At 33.3% G+C, this 24,055-nt stretch overlaps 1 protein-coding gene across 2 annotated transcripts in view; it reads left to right on the top strand.

Annotated features, from left to right (window-relative positions):
- Positions 1 to 24,055, top strand: part of COL11A1 (collagen type XI alpha 1 chain) — a 215,067-nt gene that overhangs the window by 57,099 nt on the left and 133,913 nt on the right. Inside the window, exons 5-8 of one of the 2 annotated variants that reach the window (XM_077120085.1) lie at positions 15,287 to 15,415; positions 20,865 to 20,981; positions 21,606 to 21,698; positions 23,743 to 23,997. In XM_077120085.1, the coding sequence (XP_076976200.1) occupies positions 15,287 to 15,415; positions 20,865 to 20,981; positions 21,606 to 21,698; positions 23,743 to 23,997 (594 nt within the window). Of the gene's footprint in view, positions 1 to 15,286; positions 15,416 to 20,864; positions 20,982 to 21,258; positions 21,412 to 21,605; positions 21,699 to 23,742; positions 23,998 to 24,055 lie in introns of both variants that reach the window. The other variant, XM_077120086.1, reaches the window with a different exon arrangement.

Here is a 24,055-nt window from a genome sequence, read left to right on the forward strand (position 1 = left end):
CCTAGTTGTATATTCATCACCATGATCATTTTTTAGAATATTTGCATCACTCCAGAAAAAGATAAAAAAACTCATATAATACCATACTCCTCATCCCTCCCTCTCATTAACAACTAATATTTCCATCTACCAATGTATTTTACCCTTTATCCCCCCATTATTTATTTTATCCATATTTTTTATTTGTCTGTCCATACAAGTTAAATTAGATAATGAGCTACCCAAAATATAAATTTGGCATCAAATTTTTCTCTAGCCCTTGTTTCTCTTTGTTCATTTTTAAAGATTTTTTCACACATCATACAATCCAGTCTAAGTAAATAGACATTCCTTTACCACCATAATCCATATGAAGATACTTCCTTCTCTTTGACACAGAATCCATGCTCCTCCCCCATGTCCCCCACCTGTTGACACGTAGTTTTGGCATAATGCCTTTGCTACATTCAGTGGAAACATATTACAATGTTACTGTTGACTATAGACCTTAGCTTGCATTGATTGTACTTTTTCCTGTATGCTATCCCATTTCAACAGCTTACAATGTTGACATTCATTTGTTCTACCACATGCAAAAACTTTTTTATATTTATACATTTAATCATCATCCTTGTCCACTCTAGGCATTCCTAAGTTATCCTATCTCAGTCTTTATCCTCTATCTTTCTTTCTGGCGTACATGTCCCAAGCCCTTCTCCTTCAATCATACTTTCATTCATCTTCCTTCAATGTACTTATGTTATTGTGCTATCATCAGGTAGCACATACCCATTTCTGAATTTTTACATTCAGTCCCATTGCACAATCTGTATTCCTTCAGCACCAAATGCCCAGTCTTTAACCTATTTCTATCTCCTGATAACATGTGTTCTTAACTTAAACTTTCAAAGTTCCCTCATTAATGTTATTTCATATTAGTGAGACCATACACTATTTGTCCTTTTGTTTCTGGGTAATTTCACTCAGCATAATGTCCTCAAGGTTCATCCACATTGTTAAATGCTTCATGACTTCATTCTGTCTTACAGCTGCAAAATATTCCATCATATGTATATACCACAACTTGCTTAGCCACTCATCCATTGATGGACTTTTGGGCTCTTTCCATCTCTCAGCCATTGTAAATAGTGCTGATATTAATATCGGTGTGCAAATGTCCATTTGTGCCCTTATCATCATTGCCTCTGAATATATACGTATTAATGGGATTCCTGGATCATATGGCAATTCTATACTTAGGTTCCTGTCTTCCAAAGCAGTTGTACCATTTTACATTCCCTCCAATGATGGATAGATGTGCCTCTTTCTCCACATCCTCTCTAGCACTTGTCATTTTCTGTTTTTTTGACAATGGCCATTCTAGTTGGTATGAGATGATACCTCACTGTGGTTTTGATTTGCATTTCCCTAATAACCAGTCAAAGTTGGGTATCTTTTCATGTGCCTTTTAGCCATTTGAATTTGCTGTTCTGAGACGTGTCTTTTTATGCCTTTTGCCAATTTTTAAAATTGGGTTGTTTGTCTTTTCGTTGTTGAGTTGTAGGATCTCTTTTTATATTCTGGATACTAAACCCTTGTATAAGTGTGGTTTCCAAATATGGGCTCCCATTACCTAGACTGCCTTATTACTTTCCTGAAAAACTATTTGATAGGCAAAAGTGTTTAATTTGGAGGAGATCCCATTTATCTATTTCTTTTTTCAATGCTTGTGCTTTGGGTGTAAGGTCAAGAAAACTGCCTCCTATTACGAGATTTACAAGATATATCCCTACGTTTTCTTTTAAAAGTTTTATGGTTTTAGTTCTAATGCTTAGGTCTTTGAGCCATTTTGAGTTTATTTTTGTATAGGGTATGAATATGGATCTTCTTCATTCTTTTACCTATGGGTATCCAGTTCTCCAAAGTCCATTCATTGAATAAGCTGTTCTGTCCCAGGTGGATTGGGTTGATTTTCTTATCAAAGGTCAGTTGTCCATAAATGAAAGGATCTGTTTTTGAACACTTAATTCAATTCCTTTGGTCAGTATATTTACTTTTTGCTAGTACTATGCTGTTTTGAATACTATAGCTTCATAATATGCTTAAAATTCAGGTAATGTGAGACCTCTCGCTTCATATTTCTTTCTCAAGATATTTTTAGCTCTTCAGGGCACCGTGCCACTCCAAATGAATTTGTTTATTGGTTATCCTATTTCTGTAAAATAAGTTGTTGGGATTTTAATTGGTATTTCTTTGAATCTATAAATCAATTTGGGTAAAATTGTCATCTTAACTGTATTTAGTCATCTAATCCATAAACACTGAATGCACCTGTATTTATTTAGGTCTTCCATGATTTCTTTCAGCATTTTTTTTCTGGTTTTCTGCATATAAGTCTTTGTATCCATTGTTAAATTTATTCTTAAATATTGGATTCTTTTGGTTGCTATTGTAAATGGAGTTTTTTCTTGATTTCCCCCTCAGATTCCTCATCAGTAGTGTACAGAAACACTACTGATTTTTGGATGTTAATCTTGTACCATACCACTTTGCTGTACTCATTTATTATGTCTAGTAGTTTTGCTGTAGATTTTGTGGGGATTTTTGACATATAGTATCGTGTCATCTGCTAACAGTGAGAATTTTACTTCTTCTTGTCCAATTGGATGCCTTTTATCTCTTTTTCTTGTCTAAATGCTCTGGCTAGAACTTCCAGCTTAGTGTTGAATAACATTGGTGACATTGGGCATCCTTGTCTTCTTCCTGATCTTAGAGGGAAAGCTTTCAGTCTTTCTACCTTGAGGATGCTGTTAATTCTGGCTTTTTCAAAAATACCTTTTATCATGATGAGGAAGTTCCCTTCTATTCCTATCCTTTGAAGTGTTTCCATCAAGAAAGCATCCTGAATTTTGTCAAATGCCCTTTTAGCATCAATCAAGATGAACATGTGGTTTTTCTGCTGTGATCTGTTGATATAATGTATTACATTATAATTGATTTCTATACATTGAATAAACCTTGCATACCTGGTATAAATCTCGCTTAGTCATTGTGTATAATCTTTTTAATGTTCTAATGGATTCAATTTGCAAGCATTTTGTTGAGGATTTTTGCATCTATATTTATTAAAGAGATTGGTCTGCAATTTTCTTTTCTTGTAGTATCTCTGTCTGGCTTTGGTATTAAGGTGCAACTGGCTCCATAGAATGTGTGGGTAGCTTTCCCTATTCTTAAATTTTTTTGAAGAGTTTGAGCAGGATTGATACTAATTCTTTCTTGTATGCTTGGTAGAATTCACATGTGAAGCCATGTGGTCCTACACTTTATTTTTTTGGGAGCTTCTTGAAGAGTGATTCAATCTCTTTACTTGTGATTGGTTTGTTGAGGTCATCTATTTCTTCTTGAGTCAATGTTGGTTGTAATGTCTCTTTAAGAAGTTATACAGTTTATTAGTATATAGTTGTTCATAATATCCTCTTATTACCTTTTTTATTTCTGCAGGGTCAATGGTTAGGTCTCTTCTTCCATTTCTGATTGTATTTATTTGCATTCTCTCTTTTTTTTTGCCTAATGGGCCATCAATTTTATAGATTTTCTCAAGGAACCAACTTCTAGAATTTTTTATTTTCTCAATTGTTTTCTTATTCTCAATTTCAATTATTTCTGCTCTGATCTCTGCTATTTCTTTCTTTTTGTTTACTCTGGGGTTAGTTTGTTGTTCTTTCTGTAGTTCTTCTAAGTGAACAGTTAATTCCTCGATATTTGTCTTCTTTTTAAATATAGGCATTTAAGGCAGTAAATTTACCTATGAGCATAAATGCCATAAATGTGATGTATGCCATAAATTTTGGTATGTTGTGTTTTCATTTTCATTTGCCTCAAGATATTTATGGATTTCTCTTGTAATTTATTTCTTGACCCACTGTTTGTTTAGGACTGTTGTGTTTAGCCTCCATATATTTGTGAAATTTCTGGCCCTCTGCCTGCTATTGATTTTCAGCTTCATTCCATTATGATCTGAGAAAGTGTTTTGTATGATTTCTACCTTTTTTATTTTATTGACACTTGCTTTGTGACCCAGCATATGGTCTATTCTTGATAATGACCCATGAGCACTTGAGAATAATGTATATCCTGCTTTTGTGGGGTGTAATGTTCTGTAAGTATCTATTCAATCTAGTTTATTTATTCTATTATTCAAAATCTCTGTTTCCCTATTCATCCTCTGTCTAGATGTTCTATCCATTGATGAGAGCAGGGAATTGAAATCTCCAACTCTTATGGTAGAGGTATCTATTTCTCCCTTCAATGTTGCCAGTGCCTAATGTATTTTAGAGCCCTCTGGCTTGGTGCATAAATATTTACGATTGTTATGCCTTCTTGTGAATTTCTCCTTTTATTAATATATAGTGTCCTATTATGTTTCATTGAATTGTTTTGCATTGAAGTCTAATTTGTCAGATATTAGTATAACTACTCCAGGTGTTTTCTAATTGTTGTTTGCATGAAATATCTTTTCTCAGCCTTTCATTTTTCAACCTGTTTTTTTCCTTGGGTCTGAACTGAGTCTCCTGTAGATAACTTAGAGATGAGTCCTGTTTTTAAACCCATTCTCCCTGTGCCTTTTGATTGGGGAGTTTAATCCATTATCATTTAATGTTATTACGGTAAAGGCAGTATTTTCTTCTATCATTTTGTCTTTAGGATTTTATATGTCATACTTAGCTTTTTTCTCTTTTTGCCTTTACTGATAGTCTTCTTTCTACTCATCTCCAGACTTCTCTCTACTGCTTTTTCCTATTTGCTTGTAGTGCTCCTTTTAGTATTTATTGCAGAGCTGGTCTCTTAGTCTCAAATTCTCTCAGTGTTTGTTTGTCTGAAAATATTTTAATCTCCCCTTAATTTTTGAAATAGTGCTAGTTTTGTTGGGTATAAAATTTTTGGCTGGCAGTTTTCCTCTTTTAGCATCTTAAATCTATCATACTACTGTCTTCTTGCCTCCATGGTTTCTGCTGAGAAATCCACACATAGTCTTTTTAAGGTTCCCTTGAATGTGATAGATTTCTTTTCTCTTGCTGCTTTCAAAATTCTCTCATTCTCTTTGACATTTGACATTCTGATTTTAAGTGTCTTGGAATATGTCTATTTGGACCTATTTTGTTTGGGATATGCCACACTTCTTGAATCTGTAATTGTATGTCTTTCATAAGAGATTGGAAATTTCAGAGATTATTTCCTCCATTATTCTTTCTCCTCTTTTTCCTTTCTCTTCTCCTTCTGGGATACCCAAAACAGGTATATTCCTGTGCTTCATGTTCTCATTCAATTCCCTGAGCCCCTGATCCTGTTTTTCCATTCTTTTTCCTAAATATTCTTTTGTGTATCTGATTTCATATGCCCAGTCCTCTAGTTCACAATCCCTTCTTCTGCCTCTAAAAATCTATTTGTGGTAGATTTGCATTTTTTTGTCTCTTCTATTGTGATTTTCATTCCCATAAGTTCTGTGGTTTGTTTTTTTTAAACGTGCAAGTTTTTTGTTCTCCCAGTGTCTTCATTATATCCAATCTCAGCTTGTTGATATGATTTTTGATGAGGTTTTGCATGTCTGTTCAAACATCCTGAATTAATTCTTTCAAATCTTGTTTCTCTTTCAAAATGTTGGTTTGTTCCTTTGACTGAACCATCTCTTTGATTTTCCTAGTATGATATTATTATTATTATTATTATTATTATTATTTTTGCATGGGCAAGCACCAGGAATCAAACCCGGGTCTCCAGCCTGGCAGGCAAGAATTCCTCCACTTAGCCACCATCACACCTCCCTACATATACAAACTAACATGTGTGATTACTTTTTTATCTTTTTTTTATGACTTGTTATTTTTTGCTGGCATCTAGGTATTTTATTTACTTTATTCTGGATATTGTTTTTCACTCTTTTACCTAGGGTTTTCTTGCTAGATGGCTTTATTCTCTATCTGTTCTTTGACATCCAGCTCAATTTTATTTTATTTTTTTTTGACATGGGCAGGTACTGGGAATCGAACCTGGGTCCTCTGGCATGGCAGGCAAGTATTCTTGCCTGCTGAGCCACTGTGGCCCGCCCCATCTCAACTTTTTCTAGACCTCTAGCATAAGTTCTGTTTAACTCATCAGAATTTTTAAGTTCCTGTTTTTCTGTTTCTTACCCTATCTATATGGAGCCTTTTATTTCAGAGGAGGATCTCCTCAAGTATTATAGACTCCAGTCAGATTTTCCCTTACCAGACGGGCCCACACCTCAGGAGGAAAGTGTAGCCAGCCTCAGTTTTCCTTGAGGGTAAGATGCAGCAGATTTTTAGACTTTCCTATGAAGCCTCTTGACTCTGTGCTTTTGCTATCCTGCTCAGCATTTGGCATGTGGCTGTCCTGGCTTCCCACCAGCTTAAGGTGATGCAGTGCATTTAATTTCAGCAGATTTTCACTGCTCAAGACATGGTCAAGAAAGAGGTGAGGTCGTAGGATGGCTTTGATTGCTCCTGTTTTCCATCCACAGGGTCCTGTATTCCAAGAAGAAGATATTCCACTTGAGATGGGCCCCACCCCCCTTTTCCTGGGAAAGATACACCCTTTAGGGAGTTAACATCTTGCACTTGACTAGTTACTTTGTCTCTTAGACAAGCTTTAGTTCTGCCCCTGCCTGGAACTCTGCTCGAGCCTGAGAGTGCTTCCAGTTCTATCTAATGAGCTGTTTAAGAAGTAAGAAAAAAGAAGCAAAAAAAACCTTTTCAGAGCTGGACACTTGCTCCTCAGGTTTGCCAATCAAGAGCTTCAGTTCGTACATGGCTTTAAGTATCTCCAGGCTCTATGTGCCCTCTTTTTGGGGGTCCAGTCCTTTTCCAGTATTTCGTGCTGTCAAACTCAAAAACCTCTTTTTTTTTTCCATAAACCCCACCTCTGTCTGCCTGGATAAATACTCTTAGTTCCTTTTTGACTTATTCCAGGTTTATCTGTGCTGGGGGCCCGTTTACAGTAGTCAGAATTTATTAATTAATTCCATAGTTGGAGCATGGTTGATCAAAGACCTTGCTACTAATAAAGTCTGTTTCCTTTCCTGTCTGGGGTGCCAGCCTCTGCAGCTTTAGGGCCTTACAGTTCTGTGTTGGATCTCACTGTTCTCCTGGTCCAGACTGGTGTGTCCTGTCACTGATGTTCCCCTAGCAGTTGTTCTGTACTGTGCCTGGCTATTTACTAGCTGCTCTGGTAGAGAAACTAAATTCCACACCTCACTATGCCACTGTCTTGCCCTGCCTCCTTCCTTGCTTGTAATAGTCCATCAAGATATTTCTAAGAAGCATTTCATGAAAGTAATTATCCTCAGTGAGATATACCCATGTTGCAAGTTTACAGACAGGATTGTGCAGGGAGAAATTTTGAGGCTAGGATGATTTTATTGAATATATCTGTAGCTGTATGATGTCCTTTAGCAATAGAGGAGATGAAATTTCTAAAATTTTAGAAATTTCTGAGCTCCAATGAGATAAATATTCACTGAGGTATTTGGAGCTTTCTTTTCCAGATTTGACCTAAAGTAAATTGTTCTTTTAGAATACAAAAAAAAGTCAAAGTTTTCATATTTAGGTTTAGGTCAACTGAGATTCACAGTGGTGAAAACTTTAAGATTCTACAGAGCCTAGTTACTAGTCTGGGATTCAAAAAAGCCCCTCATTTTACATTTACTGTTGAGCATTGACCGAACATCTGCATTAAGTGTTTTGATTTTATCTGGACATCTTCTGTATTTCTGGAGATACTCCCCAAGTACAGAATCCTCCCGCAGGTCTCATGATTCCATTAGATGGAGTTGAGCATAACAGCTGATGAGAGGCTAGTTTTCTGTGGTTCATTCTCCAGAGTCAGCTGTTGTGCTGTACAGTTCAATGGCTGTAAACTGACTTTGACCAAGCACTGGTTGGCTTCACAGAGGCTGAGGAGTCAAATCTGAAAATTATATTTAACTTTGACAAGGTATTAAACACATTTCATATACTACACTTTTCAAAAAATCTTATTCCTTATAAATACAAAAATTCGTTTTAAAAATTTCATTTTAATTTGTGTATTTCATAGGGAATTATGTAATTTCATTCATTGCACATAAAATAGAATAGCTAGGACTTACAGAGAATTTTTGCATAATTTCCTATAAAAATAAAAACGAACTAAACAAAAATTGTTGGCACAAGTGCACTATTTTATAATTTTTAAAATTGGTCTTGATAAAAGTGTAGCAGAATCATTTGTAATTCATGTGACATTCAAAAGACAATTTCTATTATATTTCTTACGTTCGCTTTGCTTTCCCCTTCTTGTCCCATCATGTCTGTAAGCAAATATAAGCATAGACTCAATTAGCAGAATTAATGTCAAACATCAAATCTAGTTTTAATCTTGACTTTATAGACTTTGAGAGGAGGATGATACCTTTTGCCATCCCTTGTATGCTGCATGTGCCAACTTTACTTGGTAACTGAAGCTTTTCCCAGCTGTGGGAGCTTTTGTGACACTATTGAATCTAAATATTTACAGTTCATTCAACCTGTCAAGATGCTTTTTGTTTATCTTCAAAATGTTTCACAACATACATCATATGATTAATAAAAAACACTGTAAAATGCTTTTGAGGGAAATATCACTATAAGTTTTTTACTGAATTTTCCAGCTTCTATCCAGTAAATTTTATGACTGAATATTAAACACCTAAAATAAAAATTCACAGTGGAAAAGTTGGCAGGGTTCCATTTAATACAGCTAAGTGCCTTAACTAGAAAAATAAATACTTAAGGAACAATTGTTCTTCTCAAACTATACTTTAAAAAATGCAATAGTCATATGAAATGAACAATTTTTTGTGTATTAGCAGCAACTTCAACTGCGTCATTATATCCCCTAGGAAATTAGGCATGGAACTGAAGAATTTTTAGTCCTAGAAAGGATCTGAAAGGTGAGATCACAATACATTCATGTTTCAAATAATAAATTAGATTAAATTACTTGTATAAATTCATGTAGATAATGGTATGGCTAGGAGAATATTCAGGACTTATACTTTCTAATTGAGTGTTATTCTCTTTACTCATTGATGCCTCATTATTTTCCTTCAAATATAACAGAATGAAGAGTTGTGCATTCTAACTTCTCTTTGATATTTGTGAATATTCATTTAAAATAACTCCTGTGAAGCTACTCTGTGTTTTAAATTGATAAGCTGATATTTGAGAGGTGTCACCGATTACTTTTAAGAACTTATATTCATTTTCTTTGAGCATAAGTAGGCATAAGACAAATATTAGAGACTCCTACTTATTTACAGAAAAAGATCTTGAAAAAATCTTAGAAACCATTTAAATTGATTGAGCAAATGTGTATATTATCTCATGACATAAAAATTAAATACTAAAAATTAAATTCCAATAATTAAATATAAAAATAGGGCGGGCCATGGTGGCTCAGCGGCAAGAACGCTTGCCTACCATGCCAGAGGACCCGGGTTCGGTTCCCGGTGCCTGCCCATGTAAAAAAAAAATAAAAAAAATAAAATAAAAAAACATCTCCTTTAAAAAAAAAAAATAGTATGGTCATTATAAGACATGATTTTCTGAGTGGATATTTGATACTTCTGCTTTTTAAATGTTATATTGGGAGATAAAGCATATGTCTTTTCATTTGGGTTCTTCCTAAACATATTATAATGTGACATGCAACTTTTAAGCACTTTTGGAAGGAATGAAATGAATGAACTTGAAAAAACATAAAAGAAGAGAGAGATACCTGTGAGGCATTACTGAATTCAACAAAACATGCCTCAATGATGAGTAAAAATTGCAATATTTCATTTCAGTGAAATTTATATTGGTGGATGTTTCTGATGTTTTTATTGTAGACATTTGCCATTTATAGAGGTAATGAGAGATTTAAATGACAATGGTCAGCAGATGATTGGCAGTATTCATGTAAAAGCCAAGGTATGGGGCAAATGAAGGGTGAACTAAAAAAGCAAAAAGAAATGGCTTGGAAATGAGATGGCCACAAGGCTTCGAAAAACTCCAACATGTTTATGGGAGTCTAGAAGGCCTAGATTGCATACGTTCAAGAAGGACCTTAGAAAACCCTAATCTCTCACATCTGGCTGTCTTTGAGCCTTTGCACAGACAAGAAGTAAAAACAAAGACAGGCTTGTAAATTGTCAGACTGTAGCATAAGTGCTCAAATATACACAAACTCTGGGATACTTATTGTTTCAAGATGTTTGAGAAAATCTCTGTGCAGTCATTTGCTGATCAGTAAGCTGACCAAGCAAAGATTTCTCTGGCTATAAGCAACAAGGAATTCAGATTTACAGAATTCAGGAAATTCAATAGACAGACAGCAACAACAACAAACAGAAACAACAAACACTCAAGAGAGAATTTGATTCACAGAGTTGTCGAATTACAGCATTTAAAATGTTCAAATTTTAACAAAAAAATATTAAACACTTAAAAAAAAACCCAGGAAAGTATGGTCCAGACAAAGTATAAAAAGAACAGTCGATAGAAACTGTTCCTGAAGAAGCATAGACATTGGACTTACTAGACAAATAATTTAAATAGTAATTATGATTATTATCAAAGGACTAAAGTAAAACATGATTAAAGAACCAAATGATGTCTCACCCAATAGAGAATATCAGTATGATAGAAATTATAAAAAGTAACCAAATATAAAGTCTGGAGTTGCAAAATGTAATAACTCAGTGGAAAATCCAGTAGGGATGCCAAAGAGCATATTTTAACTGCCAAAAAAAGAAACTACTCACTTGATGACAGATCAATTGAGATTATCCACCGTAAGGAACAGAAAGAAAAAAAAAGATGAATTTACAGCCTCAGAGACCTATGAGACACTATCAAGTGTACCAACATATGCATGTTGGGAATTCCAGGGAGGAGAGAAAGAATATTCAAATAAATAATGATTCAAAGCTCCCCAAACTTGAATAAGTGCATTAAATTTTACATCTGAGAAGTGCTGTAAACTACAGGTAAAATAATTCAAAAATATCCATACTTAGAAGCATCATCATCAAAAGCTCATATGACAAAGACAGAGAAAATCTTGATAATAAAAGAGAGAAGTGATTCATTATTTGAGAGGGTCCTCATTAGGTTTAACAGCTGATTTCTGTCAGATACCATGGATGCCAGAAAGCAATGAAGTGACATTTTCAAAGTGCTGAAAGAAAAATAAAAAAAAACTAACAAAAATTCTATATCTAGCAAAACTGTCCTTAAAATACAAAAGTGAAATCAAGATATTGCCAGATCAACAAGAATAGATAATTTGTGACTGGCAGACCTGCTCTAATAAGAAACTCAAAAGTAATTCTTCAGGGTGCATGGGTGGTTCAGTGGTAGAATGCTCGCCTTCCATGCGGGAGACCCGGGTTCGATTCCCAGACCATGTACCCCCAAAAAAGTAATTCTTCAGACTGAAATGAAAGGATACTGTGCAGTCACTTGAATCCACATAAGGAAATAAAGAACACTGGTAAAATGTAATTACATAGGTAAATAGCAAAAGCAGTATAAATAGATTTTTAATTTTTGTTCATAACATTTTTTCTTCTTTGTGATACAAAATACAATTTCATAAAGTGATCATTATAACACAGTGTTGAGGGGCTTATAATGTTTACAGGAGGGTGAAAGGAACAGAGTTACATAGGAGCAAATTTTTGTGTAATATTTAAATGAAGTTGATATTAACGTGATGGCAAGACATTAATTGAAAACTCTAAACCAGCCACTAAGAATATAACTCCAAAACATAGTAAAACATAAAATGACAAGAAAATTAAAATGGTATACTAGTAAATAACTATTCACCACAAAGGAAAGCAGTAATAGTGGAATAAAATAACAAGAAAATAAGCATAAGAGATATGGAAAACAAGTAGCAAAATAGGTAACAAGTGGAATCAACCCCGAACTCCAGCAGCTGATGAGTAGGTAAACAAAAGCTTGTATGGACCCTGAGGCTTGCTCTTGTGAAGTTTATGTAGGTAGTGGAGCTTAGACTACCCATGTTCATGCCTAAGAGTTACTTCTGGAGGACCTCTTGTGTTCTCAGTCGTGGCCTCACTCTCTCTAAGCCCGTGTCTGCAAGTGAAATCATTGCCCTCCCTCCTACGTGGGAAACGGCATTCAGGGGTGAAAGGAAGTGATAGGGGTATAGGAGATGACTCCCAGGGATGAATCTTGCCTGGCACCATAGGATCAACAATTCCATCTTGACAAAAAGGGGGAAAAAGTGTAATAAAGTATCAGTGGCAGAGAGAGTTCAAACAGAGTCGAGAGGCTCTTACACAAGCTTCAGTTAGACCTTGGACCTATCATAACCTGCCCAACTCCAGCCGAGACCATTCCAGCCAATCCTAAAGAACACCTAGGGCAATATATAAGATTCTACAAGGGTTCCATGCACTGTAATAACTTTCCATAAATCTACAACCTCCAGATGGGTCGCTGGTCCAGATAAGTCCTGAAACCTAGAGGGCCTAACCTCTCCAGAACATCAGTTAGTTCCATTTCCCTACCCCATATTAATGACATACCTTTCCAATATGAAAAAGTCAGAATGGCCATAGCCCAAAAAACCCTCAGAAGAGGGATGGAAAAAATCAAAGGTGATGGTGGAATTATACAGTGAAAATAAGATTTAAAAAAATGAATATGAATGCTGAATCATTAAACTGATATCTCTTTTAGTCTCCAGTGTCTTAGAGCAGCTAGAAGTAAAGACCTAAAGTAGTGGAATTGTGATCCATACTGAACTCTGAAATTGTTCTACAACTAATTATTGCGATGTGCTTTGAATTTTTTTTATATATATGTTATTTTTCACAAAAAAAGAAGGAAAAAATGTCGATTGTGATGATGAAAAAATATTTAAGCCTTCTAGCCTCCTATATTCTAGCTAGAAGGAAAAATCTGAGAGGATGGTATGGTACCCCATGACAAACTCTGGGATCTGTCCTGTAACTGCTTGTTGAAGAGTGCTTTGAAATCTATTGCTTTTTTATTTCTTTGCTTTGTGTATATATTTTATTATATAGTATAACATTATATATATATATATATATAGCATTACAATAAAAAGTTAAAAAAAAAACATAGGCTTTTCTGGGGTACATAACAGTTTCAAACCAACACAAAAAGTTAGTTTCAATGCACATCTGAATACCTTACTGTTGTGACTGAATTTATAGACCCACCACATACAAAAAAAGTGTTGTTTTGTTTTTTATTTTAAAAGTTTACAAACTCTTTCACATACGTTAACACATGTAGCTAGGTGTTACTCCTCTGATTATTACATTCTGAGTACTTAGTTTCTGTTCATCAAATTGTGATTATCTGTTGTTTGACTTGTAATTCGGATAGTATGTTATGATTTTATGGAATAAAGTACAAACACAAAATGGAACAGTATTTGATAGTAAAGAGGAAGGAAATACTACAACATGAATGGACCTTGAAAACATTATGCTGTGTGAAAGGAGCCAGTCATAAAAGACATCATATTTTATGATTCTACTTATATGAAATCCAGAGAGACGGAAAATGGATCAATAGTTGTCAGGGCCTGAGGGGAGGGAAGAGTGGGTAGTGAATGATAAAGTTAATGGTGTTCCTTTTGAGGGTGATGAAAATTTTCTGAAATCAGTGATGATGGTTGCACCACTTAATGACTACATCAAAGGCACTGAAATACATACTTTAGAAGGGTGGATTTTATGATTTTGTGAATTATATTTCAATCAAGTTTTTTTTAAAGCATAATTGTAGAAATGGAAAGGATCCCTAGGAATACATGCTAACTCTAAGGATGGCCATGCAAAATAGTGTTTAGACAGAAGAAAGAACGATGCAAATAAAAATAATTATTCTACCAAAGGCGGAAATGGCAAGTAATTAATAAAGGCTTACCTGCTAGGATTAAATAACATCCTCTTTTCTTGGTATTTCTCACAACAATTTACTTATATATTTTTGAAGTTATGTATTCTCTTCTTCCTTTTATTACAGTTTTGATTTTCATAGCCACTAGAGTTTATCTTCAAAGGGTATGGAGGAACATCCAATTTATGTTTCTGCCTTTACAGTAGTATGTTCAAAAATCAGTGTTTAATTTCTGAGTAAACATTTGTTGATGAACAAATGGAGGCTGTGGTAGAGATGCGCTATGATTCCTTTCCTAGTACTCAATTTTAGTGACTTTTATGCTTTAATGGCTTATTATTTTCATGCAAAATGGAATCAGTTCTGTCTATTGGACATATGTGTGTAAACTTATGTGGACTTTAATCTCCAAGTCAAGTGGATATGAGCTCAGACGTTTCTCTGACCTGGATGTAATTTTGAATTAATATGATTATGATCCTGAGGTTTAAATCAAATCAGTTTCATGTTGAATTATAGATCAATGTAGAAATAGTCAATTTGCCTCAAGAATAAAAATTTAAGACTTTTCCTTTGTTTATATAGTATTCAGAAGCTCCTGTAAATAAAACTGTTAAGAAGATAGTTATTAAATATTTCTGATCTGTGTCTTTCTATTAAAATCATACAAATGTCAAATAGGTAAATTTTGATATATGCTTAGTTACTTCATATTTTCCTGAATGGAAATGTCTGAAACTCTTTGATTTTATAATTTACTTTTATTTCTAGTTCTCTTCTTTTCTCATATTTGTAAGTAGGAATTTCAAACTTTTGATACTAATTTGTCTGATAGAACACAATAGATGGATCATACTTTCAATTAAAAAATTCTCATAAATTTGCCTTACAATAGTAATTCATTTTAAGTCAATTGGGCCCTTTAGTTATTTAATATTACAATGACATTACTGGCTTTAGCTATTTATTCTGTTGTTGTTTTTTTAAGTTTATTTACTTATTTAGTGTCTATCACTTACATTTTATTTGAACTATACCGTGCAGAGTGAACTGAGAATGCGGTGGAATCAAGTGTGTACAATAAATACATATAATATTCCTGAATCAGAAAATAGCATTGACTAACAGCTTAATATTACTCGGTAATTTGTGAAATCTATGTGAGTTTCTTCATCCTATGAAATTATTCTTAACGTTAACATATAATTGGGTAATGTTTCTTCTTCAGGTATTTACAAATAAGCTGCACATTGTCTTGCAGGAATTTTGCTCTAGCTGCATGTGTGTCCGCCATGCTGACTGCGTCCCTGTTTGCTTCTTTACAGGGTGACATCCAACAGCTGTTGATCGTAGGTGACCCCAAGGCAGCCTATGACTACTGCGAGGACTTCAGCCCCGACTGCGAGTCCTCAGCGCCCAGAGCTGCGCAGGCGCAGGAGTCTCAGGTGGACGAGGTGAGGGGCAGCACCTGGGCAGGGCTTTTCGTTTCAGGGACAGGACCCCAGCCTCGAAGTTTAGATCCTCACCTCATTACCTCATTTGCATTCAGGTGTACTTTCTATCTAGTACTGTCCTAAGATTTTTAGGAAGAAGTGATTCAAAGATTTTTACTGTTTTCCCCCCTCTTGTTTAAATATTTGGCTACTTCAAGTTATCAAAAGTAGAAGAAATTCACGTGTATACTGTGTGTCTGAGTAAATGCCATTTTGGGGGAAATGAGGAAAAGGTAATTTCTAAAATGTATGTTTCTGCCCTTTGCATTTAAATAATTAAAACAGCCTTAAGAGAAGGGTTAACTATTTTTTGGTGTACTTTGGTCCCCCCCCCACCAGGCCTTTGATAATTCATGTGAGTGAAGAAGTAAAGTACAGCTATCTTAAAATTTTCCAGCTGTGTGAAATATTTAGGGGGATATTGTTCTCTTTCTTATAGGCTATGCTACATTGATATGTATATATATATTTTCAATTTTCTTGTACGCATTTTGATATAAAGAGCAATGAAATGAAAAACATTGTGAACTGATGGCAAAACTAAACTGGTCATGTACTTTAATTCTTTATGTCACTTTAGTTGAAATTCAAGCGTGAACCCATTCTTTCAGGGTATGTTTTTGCAATAAAAGTCATCATAATAAAATTTGACTTTTATGTTTCTTCAGACCAAAAATACCTATTTCTGAATAAGCATAATAGAAGCAAATTTGTTATAATTGGTTATCCCAAACAACAACTACATCCCCACTATACAGCATGGCTGGAAGGCAGCAAAACTACTTTTTGGAACTTTTTTCATGATAAGTGTTAAATTTTAAAAGGAGTGGTGGAAGTTTGAAGATGTCAAGACTATTCTCATACTAGAGAACAGCTCAAATAGCATTTCCCTTCTTTTCTGAATAAACTATTAGTGCTGACTTTTGAGTTATTGCTAATATCTTGTTGTAATTTAATGTTATTGCATGTGAAGTCAATCTGAATTTTACAATCCAAATATTTTAAACTTAATATTTGACATCACTTTGTAAGATGCTATAGTGAATTATGCTGCATTGATCTTTTTCATGATTTAATGTTAGTGCTTTTTAAAGCAGGGCAAAATCTTAAGATGTCAGCAGGAAAGAAAATACGAAGAGGGAAAGGAATATTACCTGGATACTTGGGTTTGCTTGTTCCACAATTCCTAAGTGCTTCGTTTTTTCTATTCCCTTATGGTTTATTTAAACAGTTACTATGAATTCCAGAGGCTAGGTAAAATACCCATGAAGTTTAGTGTTTATATATCCAAGGGATGATGTGATGACAATATTAAAATTTATAGCATTTCAGCATACATGTTCATGATTTATGATACTTATTTCATTCTTACTTTAAGAGAGATAAGGCTTATTCTTTTTAGCAACAGATATGGCCCTGATTTTTGGGAGAACAAAGGTATGCGTTCTTAATATATTGCCTTGAGGTGGATTAGTTCCATATTTTTAATACTAGTCTGTCGGGTAAGCTGAATAATTTTAAAGCAAAACAATTACTTTTATCCATCTTTTTATCTTAAGTTCATCTAATAGTGAACTTGCCTGTTTCTGTTTTAGCTTTTGATGCATATACTTAACATGGTGTTGAATTTATCTAACTTGCTTTTTAGTAGAAACAATTTATGGGAAAATAGCACACTGCTATGATAGAAACTACATGAAGATTGGGTTAGCTAATGCATTTCTTACCATTTCCTTTATTGAATGTGTCAGTAAAAAGTTTTATTTTGTTTTAAGAAGAATCAGGTCTAGTTTTCCCCCTTAACTTCAAATTACATTGATACTTTATTAATACTATAGCCATTTGCTAGTAGTATGGAAAAAAATATCTTGTTAATCAAATTTAGTAAGCAGCCTTCATATTAATTTTGAACTGCATGCACTGCATGTTATAGTATTACAAATGCATATACAAATATTAAAAACATATATAAGTAGTCATATAAATAGAAAGTCTGTGGATCAATGGTTTATTTTATAAGCTTTAATAATTAATATACTTCATAATAACATGCACTTTTTAAAATAATTGATCTATAGATGTTCTACCAATGGAAAATAGGAATGTAGCATTATTTACCAATGACTAGAGAATATAAAGCACAATGTGGACCATTAATCATGCATGTTGGACTTTGTATTGCTTAATTTTCATTAATAACTTTGTGACATGGCCAATTTGTTGTTCTAATTTGGATTAATAAGCATTCAATTTAATTTACTAATTAACTCTAGTTTGCTTTTTCAAACCTCTAATTTTGTCTGTTTAGTGTCCTTTTAATGATATATTCTAAGACATTCTTAAAACTCAATTAATTTCATGCTTAGCATGACACTGCATCATCATCATCATCATATAAGTAGGGTGAGAAACACATAATGTAGATGGACTGAAATCTAATGGTAACATCATCAAACTTTAATTCTATTTGAAGCTATACAGTGCCATTTAAATAGACGCATGCCTAGTGTTAAAATTACCATGGCCTTGATTTTTTTTTTCATCAAGTTAAATTGTCTTCCTAGGATATAAGAAGTTAGATATTAAATCTATATATTCTTTTGTAATGCATTACAATGCTATAATGCCTTATATAGTAAATAATTAATGTTCTACTTTATTAAAGGCTGAAAAAGGAAAATGAAATAATAGGAAGATCCTTTTATAAAGGAATTTTTAAAATTTGCTTTACCATATTTTTTACTTCAGTCTTCTTTTTACTCAGTATTCATCATATATCCTAGTTCTCCCCGAAATAGGTTTTTACCTATATCCCAGAACTACGTATAGGTTTTTAACATTAAGTTTAAGCAAATTAAGAAAAGATTTCATAACATTTCCAGAAGACCCTTTCTGTTAATATACTAGTTTCTGTGCTAGGCTATTTATAGCTCAAACTTGAAATCTCTCCATCACTGCATGTCTTTTTACATATGTTAATCTGAATGATTACAACTAGTTCTTTCTTCTTTCTCTTCAGAGCGTTCTCAGAATTCCATAGTGAGAAAGGAGAATCATCTTTTTAAGATAGACTGTAAGGCTTCACGGAGACAAACAGAGCCCCAGGTGTACTTAGTACCACCAAAAGGAGCGAGCTGTGGACATAAGGAAATAAGAGCAGAAGTAGTGATTTTTAAGACTAGTTCCTGAGACTAAGCTCTAAGAAAAAGTACACTTTACCCTGAAGAGGGTCCACAATGAAGCTGGCTGGTCTCCAGTTGAAAAGAGTTCAAATAGAGGAGATAATTATGGAGGTTAGAAGAGGTTTCCTTTTACGACAGAAAAGCATGGTACAGGTTTATATATAGACTTAAATACTAGGTCTCAGTTAAGATGCATTTAAATTGTTTGTTTTTAACATTAGTCTTTTATGTTTTTGTTCATTGCTTTTAGATTTCTCAATTAATTGTAGATACACGTATTTATTAAAAACTTTAAAACATGGATAGACCAGCAACTCTTTTTTTTTGGGTGTTTTACTTCGCTTATTGTAGAAAATTATTAGGCAATATTAAATCTCTACTAATGTCCATTTAATATGGAGCTAAAGCTGGTATTTCTTTTTTTATATACTTAATGATGTTATTAATAATGCTTACATTAAGTTTCCTAGAAATGGTTGACTTTATATCTTGCTTGCAGAGGCACGATACTCAAGCGTCTAAAGTGTTACATATATATATGCATTTATGTACTTAACCAAATTTTGTATAAATTCATTAGAATTCAGAAATTAGAATAAAGCTTGGTGAATTGCTTTAATGTATATTCACTGATAATGACATTGTTATGGAGAGATAAATTTATGAATCAGTTTCAATTAATCTTATCAAATTGGAGATTTGACGATCATAAAGAACACAGAAGGTGGGTCTATACTTACATAACTGGACCATATAGAAATATTCTCTCCAGTGAGGGTAATTCACTAAGGGCTAGATTTTACATTATTGCTAAGGAATCAATTTGGAATGTGTCTCAGTATATGTCTTTGCAAAATTTGCACTCATTTGAATTGCTCTAGTTAATAGAGCCATAGGAGGATGCAGTGACCACAGTTCTCTTACAGACTTGGGGTTAACAGCTATTTTGCTGACAGCCTAACAAGGATTGATTGAAATGTTAAGAAAGATCCAGTTTGGATGTAATTGGAATTTTACCAAAGAAAATATTTACTGTGTTCCAAATAGGCTGCTATTAGCACTTAATATGTGATATACTAAATGCCTCTATTTGATATATTTAACTATGTGTTTAATATCTATTTGACTCTATTAAAATCTAACTTTAATATGTATATTAGAACTATAACTTATTGAGCTTTCTGTTGAATTTTCCATACAAGAATGCTCCTAGTATATTTGCAGTTATTTTCATTAAAACCAATTATTAATCCATGTTTCAAATACCCATGCTCTTGACTGAAAATTAATTTTCCTAGAGATATTTTGATTTGGATATGAGCACATTATTTTCCTCATTATTCAATATGTGTGGGTGTCTTGCATGTCCCTCTATAGAAAAGTACATTTTTCCAACTCATCTTTTAATTTAAAATTTACTGTAAAATCTTGTTTTCCAATATAAATTTGGCTTACTTACTTTAAAATGTTTAAATGGTAAGCTATTGTTTCTACAGAGAAAAAAGCCAGTAATTTTAAAGATTGAAATAATCTATTAACTATAAGCAGATATTATTTTAAATATTTTTTACACTTCACAAGTACACTGTGCTCATTTTGAACCCAGAGGAGTTTCTAGAAAATTGGAGATTTCTGAAAAATTTTAAAATTTTATTGTTTCATTGGTCAGTTTTCTAGAGAGATTATAGATTCATTTCATATTCCTTGGATTTCCCTTCCCACCTCTCCCTTTTCCTGTCTTACAATAGACCTGAAAGTCCTTTCATATTCTAGAAGATTACTCTCAATATTTTTAAAAGATATAGTTGAGACAATATATATATACACACACACACATATATGTACACATACCCATTCAAATTACTTTGTAATTCTTTTTGGAGGAACATTGCACAGAATTTGTTATAAATCAAAACTAACATGAATATTTAACAGCTATGTCTAAGAATATAATTACTAGTATTAGTGTTCAAAACTTGTACTTTCTTCATAATCCTAACTAGTAGCCTGCTCTTAGAAAATCTGCTTTTACTCTCCTGTTATTGTATTCTGTATAAGAAAGTAAAATCCTTCCATCTTATACACAAAATATCTTTTACAAGGTGACGGTTTTCCCTTGTCTCTTAACATTTACTCTAAGTAAAAGTTAAGAAGAATATTCCCACTTTGTTTAATAGTGTTACTTGCAACTAACAAAACTGCCTGACGTTTTTTCCTTTGCAATGTAGTATGAACCTGAGGATATAACCGAATATGACTATGAGTATGGGGAAACAGAATATAAAGAGACTGAAAGTGTAACAGAGCTGCCCCCTGTAACTGAGGAGACGATAGCACAAACGGAGGTAAAAAGAAAGTGGCTCCTTTTTCTATGGTGTCCTGCTGTTCGTCATCCTGTGGTTCCTTGTGTTATCTGTTCCTCATACTTATCAGAAACTGTTACTCAGCCTATTTCTGTGAACGGATAACTTCCGTTATAACGGATAGCTATTTGACAGTAGCTATCCTGAAGGAATGATGTTCATTTTTCTTTTGCTTATTTATCTTCCCTTTCATCCATGCTCTTTATTTCCCTTTCACTTTATTTATGTTGTCCATTCCATCTTTCACCACGTTTTACAGAAAAAGAAATCCAATTTCAAAAAGAAGATGAGGACAGTGGCCACTAAGTCAAAGGAAAAGTCCAAAAAGTTTACACCCCCCAAATCTGAAAAATTTGCCTCCAAGAAGAAGAAAAGTTATCAAGCAGCAGCAAAAGCCAAACTAGGGGTCCAGGTAGCAAAGAAAAACAATCAAGATCTATCCTAGATAAGCTGGAAGATCTCTGATGATGAGTTATAGTCCTAACACGTCTAGATAAATATTCATTTGGCTAATACCATAACCCAGTTAAATCATGTTTTCTGTGTATTTGGGATTGCCTTACGTTTGTACTAATGGTTTATTTGTTTGTTTAAATTTATTGTTAGGCAAATGTCATTGACTATTTTCAAGAATACAACTATGGAACAATGGAAAGTTACCAGACAGAATCTCCTAGACATGTATCTGGAACAAATGAGGTAATACATGTGGACATCAATAAATCAAGGCCCACTTTTAGAAATGAAAGTTATTTTTATTTTTTTATATCTCACTCTGGAAGAATCTATAATCTTAAAAACTTTGAAGTTTTCATTCTTTTATTTTAATAAGATAAGTAATAGCATTGGTTTGCTATTGCTGAAAACAGTCCATTTCAAAACAATGCCAGTTCAGATTTTGCATGAAACTTTGCTCCATGCAAATGCTAAATTGATCAAATTGAATTGGCTGCTTTCATTTTCTTAATTGCCCTTGTGATCGAGCAAGTTCTTTGACATGTTGTGACAGTGGATATTCACAACATGATCCCTGTGTGAACTAAATCCTCTAAAATATTGATTGTATCGTCAAATGATACAATTAAAGTTTTATTACATCTGAGCCATAATCATGCATTTTTATGACAGCCAGTGTTTTGAGAAAATGTAGTCAGTGAATTTTAATAGCTATTTACATTTCAAACTTGTTAAGAGTGTGATGTTAATTATGATTAAAATTATCTCTTAAGTTTTCCCATTCTTTTCAATGAAAATGTTTTAGTACATAGAGGGAACGGATGAAATAATCTTCCTGAATTTTATCTTAAAAGCATGCATTCTGATCATGAAAAAAATGAGTAACAATTCAGTTTAAATTTGTAAAAATACCTAATGTAAATTTCTTTATAAATACTTTATTTTGCTAAGTATCTGTTTTCATCTTTCAGAAAATGGATATGAGGATTGTTGAAGTAATTTGATTATTTAAAAAATTATAGAGCATACGTCCAATGACACAAATAAACTAAGTTGTAGTGCACATGCAAACACATAATTTAAGATAATAACATCTTAGGATGAAAATGGAGTTTAAGGTGCATTTAGTCTCAATTAATCATTTTCCAAAAATGGATATTGTAATTCAAGTGTTTATTTACCTACCCAAATTTAACCAGCTCTTTAGTTCACAACTGTGAACCTAATATTCTAACTCTGGCTAATATGCAACTTCTGTAGATATGTACCCTGCTTGTCTCTGATTCCAGGTATTTTGGTCATTGGACATATTGTTTGATTTAAAAAACTACTAAGTTAATCATTTACCCACAAATGTTCATTCACATGATTTTGTTTAGAACAACTTATTTGTTCATTATTATTCTATCATCTAAATTCACTGTCATAGAAAATAAGTTACTTAAAAGTGAAATTTAAAAATTAGTAAGATAAAGTATTTAATTTGAACATCATCACAATATGGTAAGACCAACCCTTTGTATAAAAAATATGATTTAAATTTGTGCTCTGGGTGAGGAATTACTTATCGGAAAAATAGAACTGCACCAGGTTTATTTTTCTGTCTCTGAGGAAGTATTATTGATGTAACATTTACTCTAAGTGAATATTTGTTCTCTACTTTATGGGATTGTGCAGTGATATATTCTATTTCATCTTTAAATTTTGCAGACTGAAATTAATATTGTATTTGCCTTAAATAATTCTTTAGAAAAATAATACTTTCCTGCATACAAAATGTTCTGCACAATGATTGCAATCATTCTTACTCTTATTGGCATTAATATTGTACTTCTTGAATTTTGAGAGTCAAACTTACATAGCTTATCCAGGGAGTAATTGTATTTCATAAAAATGTTCTGTAAGATTTGAAATCTAGGCAAAGCTTTAACTATATGCATATTTAAATGTTCAAATTTTAAACTCTAAAGTAAAAAATCAAATTGCCTAACAAGATTTTTTAATGGAGCAAGCAAATACACATGATGTCTCCATGTGAATATTTGCAGTTTACTGGGGAAAATGCCTTGAAAGCAATATTTCTTGGTACATGCCACTGTACAGATATATTTCTTTCAATAATCCTGAAAGGCTCGCTTTCCAGGCCTTCAGGTTCATAAAGTGACTTGCTTGAGAATTTCTCAAATTGCTTTCTGTGACATATCATCAAACTATAATTACAAATGCTTATCTTGCTTTACTAACAGTAAACTCATGTTCTCAAATTCCTTACAACTTAAATTAATAGCCAAATCCAGTTGAAGAAGTATTTACTGAAGAATATCTAACTGGAGAGGATTATGATTCCCAGAGGAAAAATTCTGAGGATACACAATATGAAAACAAAGGAATAGACGGCAGGGACTCTGATCTTCTGGTAGATGGAGATTTAGGCGAATATGATTTTTATGACTATAAAGAATATGAAGATAAACCAACAAGCCCCACTAATGAAGAGTTTGGCCCAGGTGTTCCAGCAGAAACTGATATCACAGAAACAAGCGTAAGTCAGTATTAGGCTCTGTGTCATTATTTCTGGGGTGTTTTTATGTTCATCTTGA

The sequence above is a fragment of the Tamandua tetradactyla genome, chromosome 11 (genome assembly GCF_023851605.1).
Source record: "Tamandua tetradactyla isolate mTamTet1 chromosome 11, mTamTet1.pri, whole genome shotgun sequence".
In the NCBI taxonomy this organism is placed as follows: domain Eukaryota; kingdom Metazoa; phylum Chordata; class Mammalia; order Pilosa; family Myrmecophagidae; genus Tamandua; species Tamandua tetradactyla.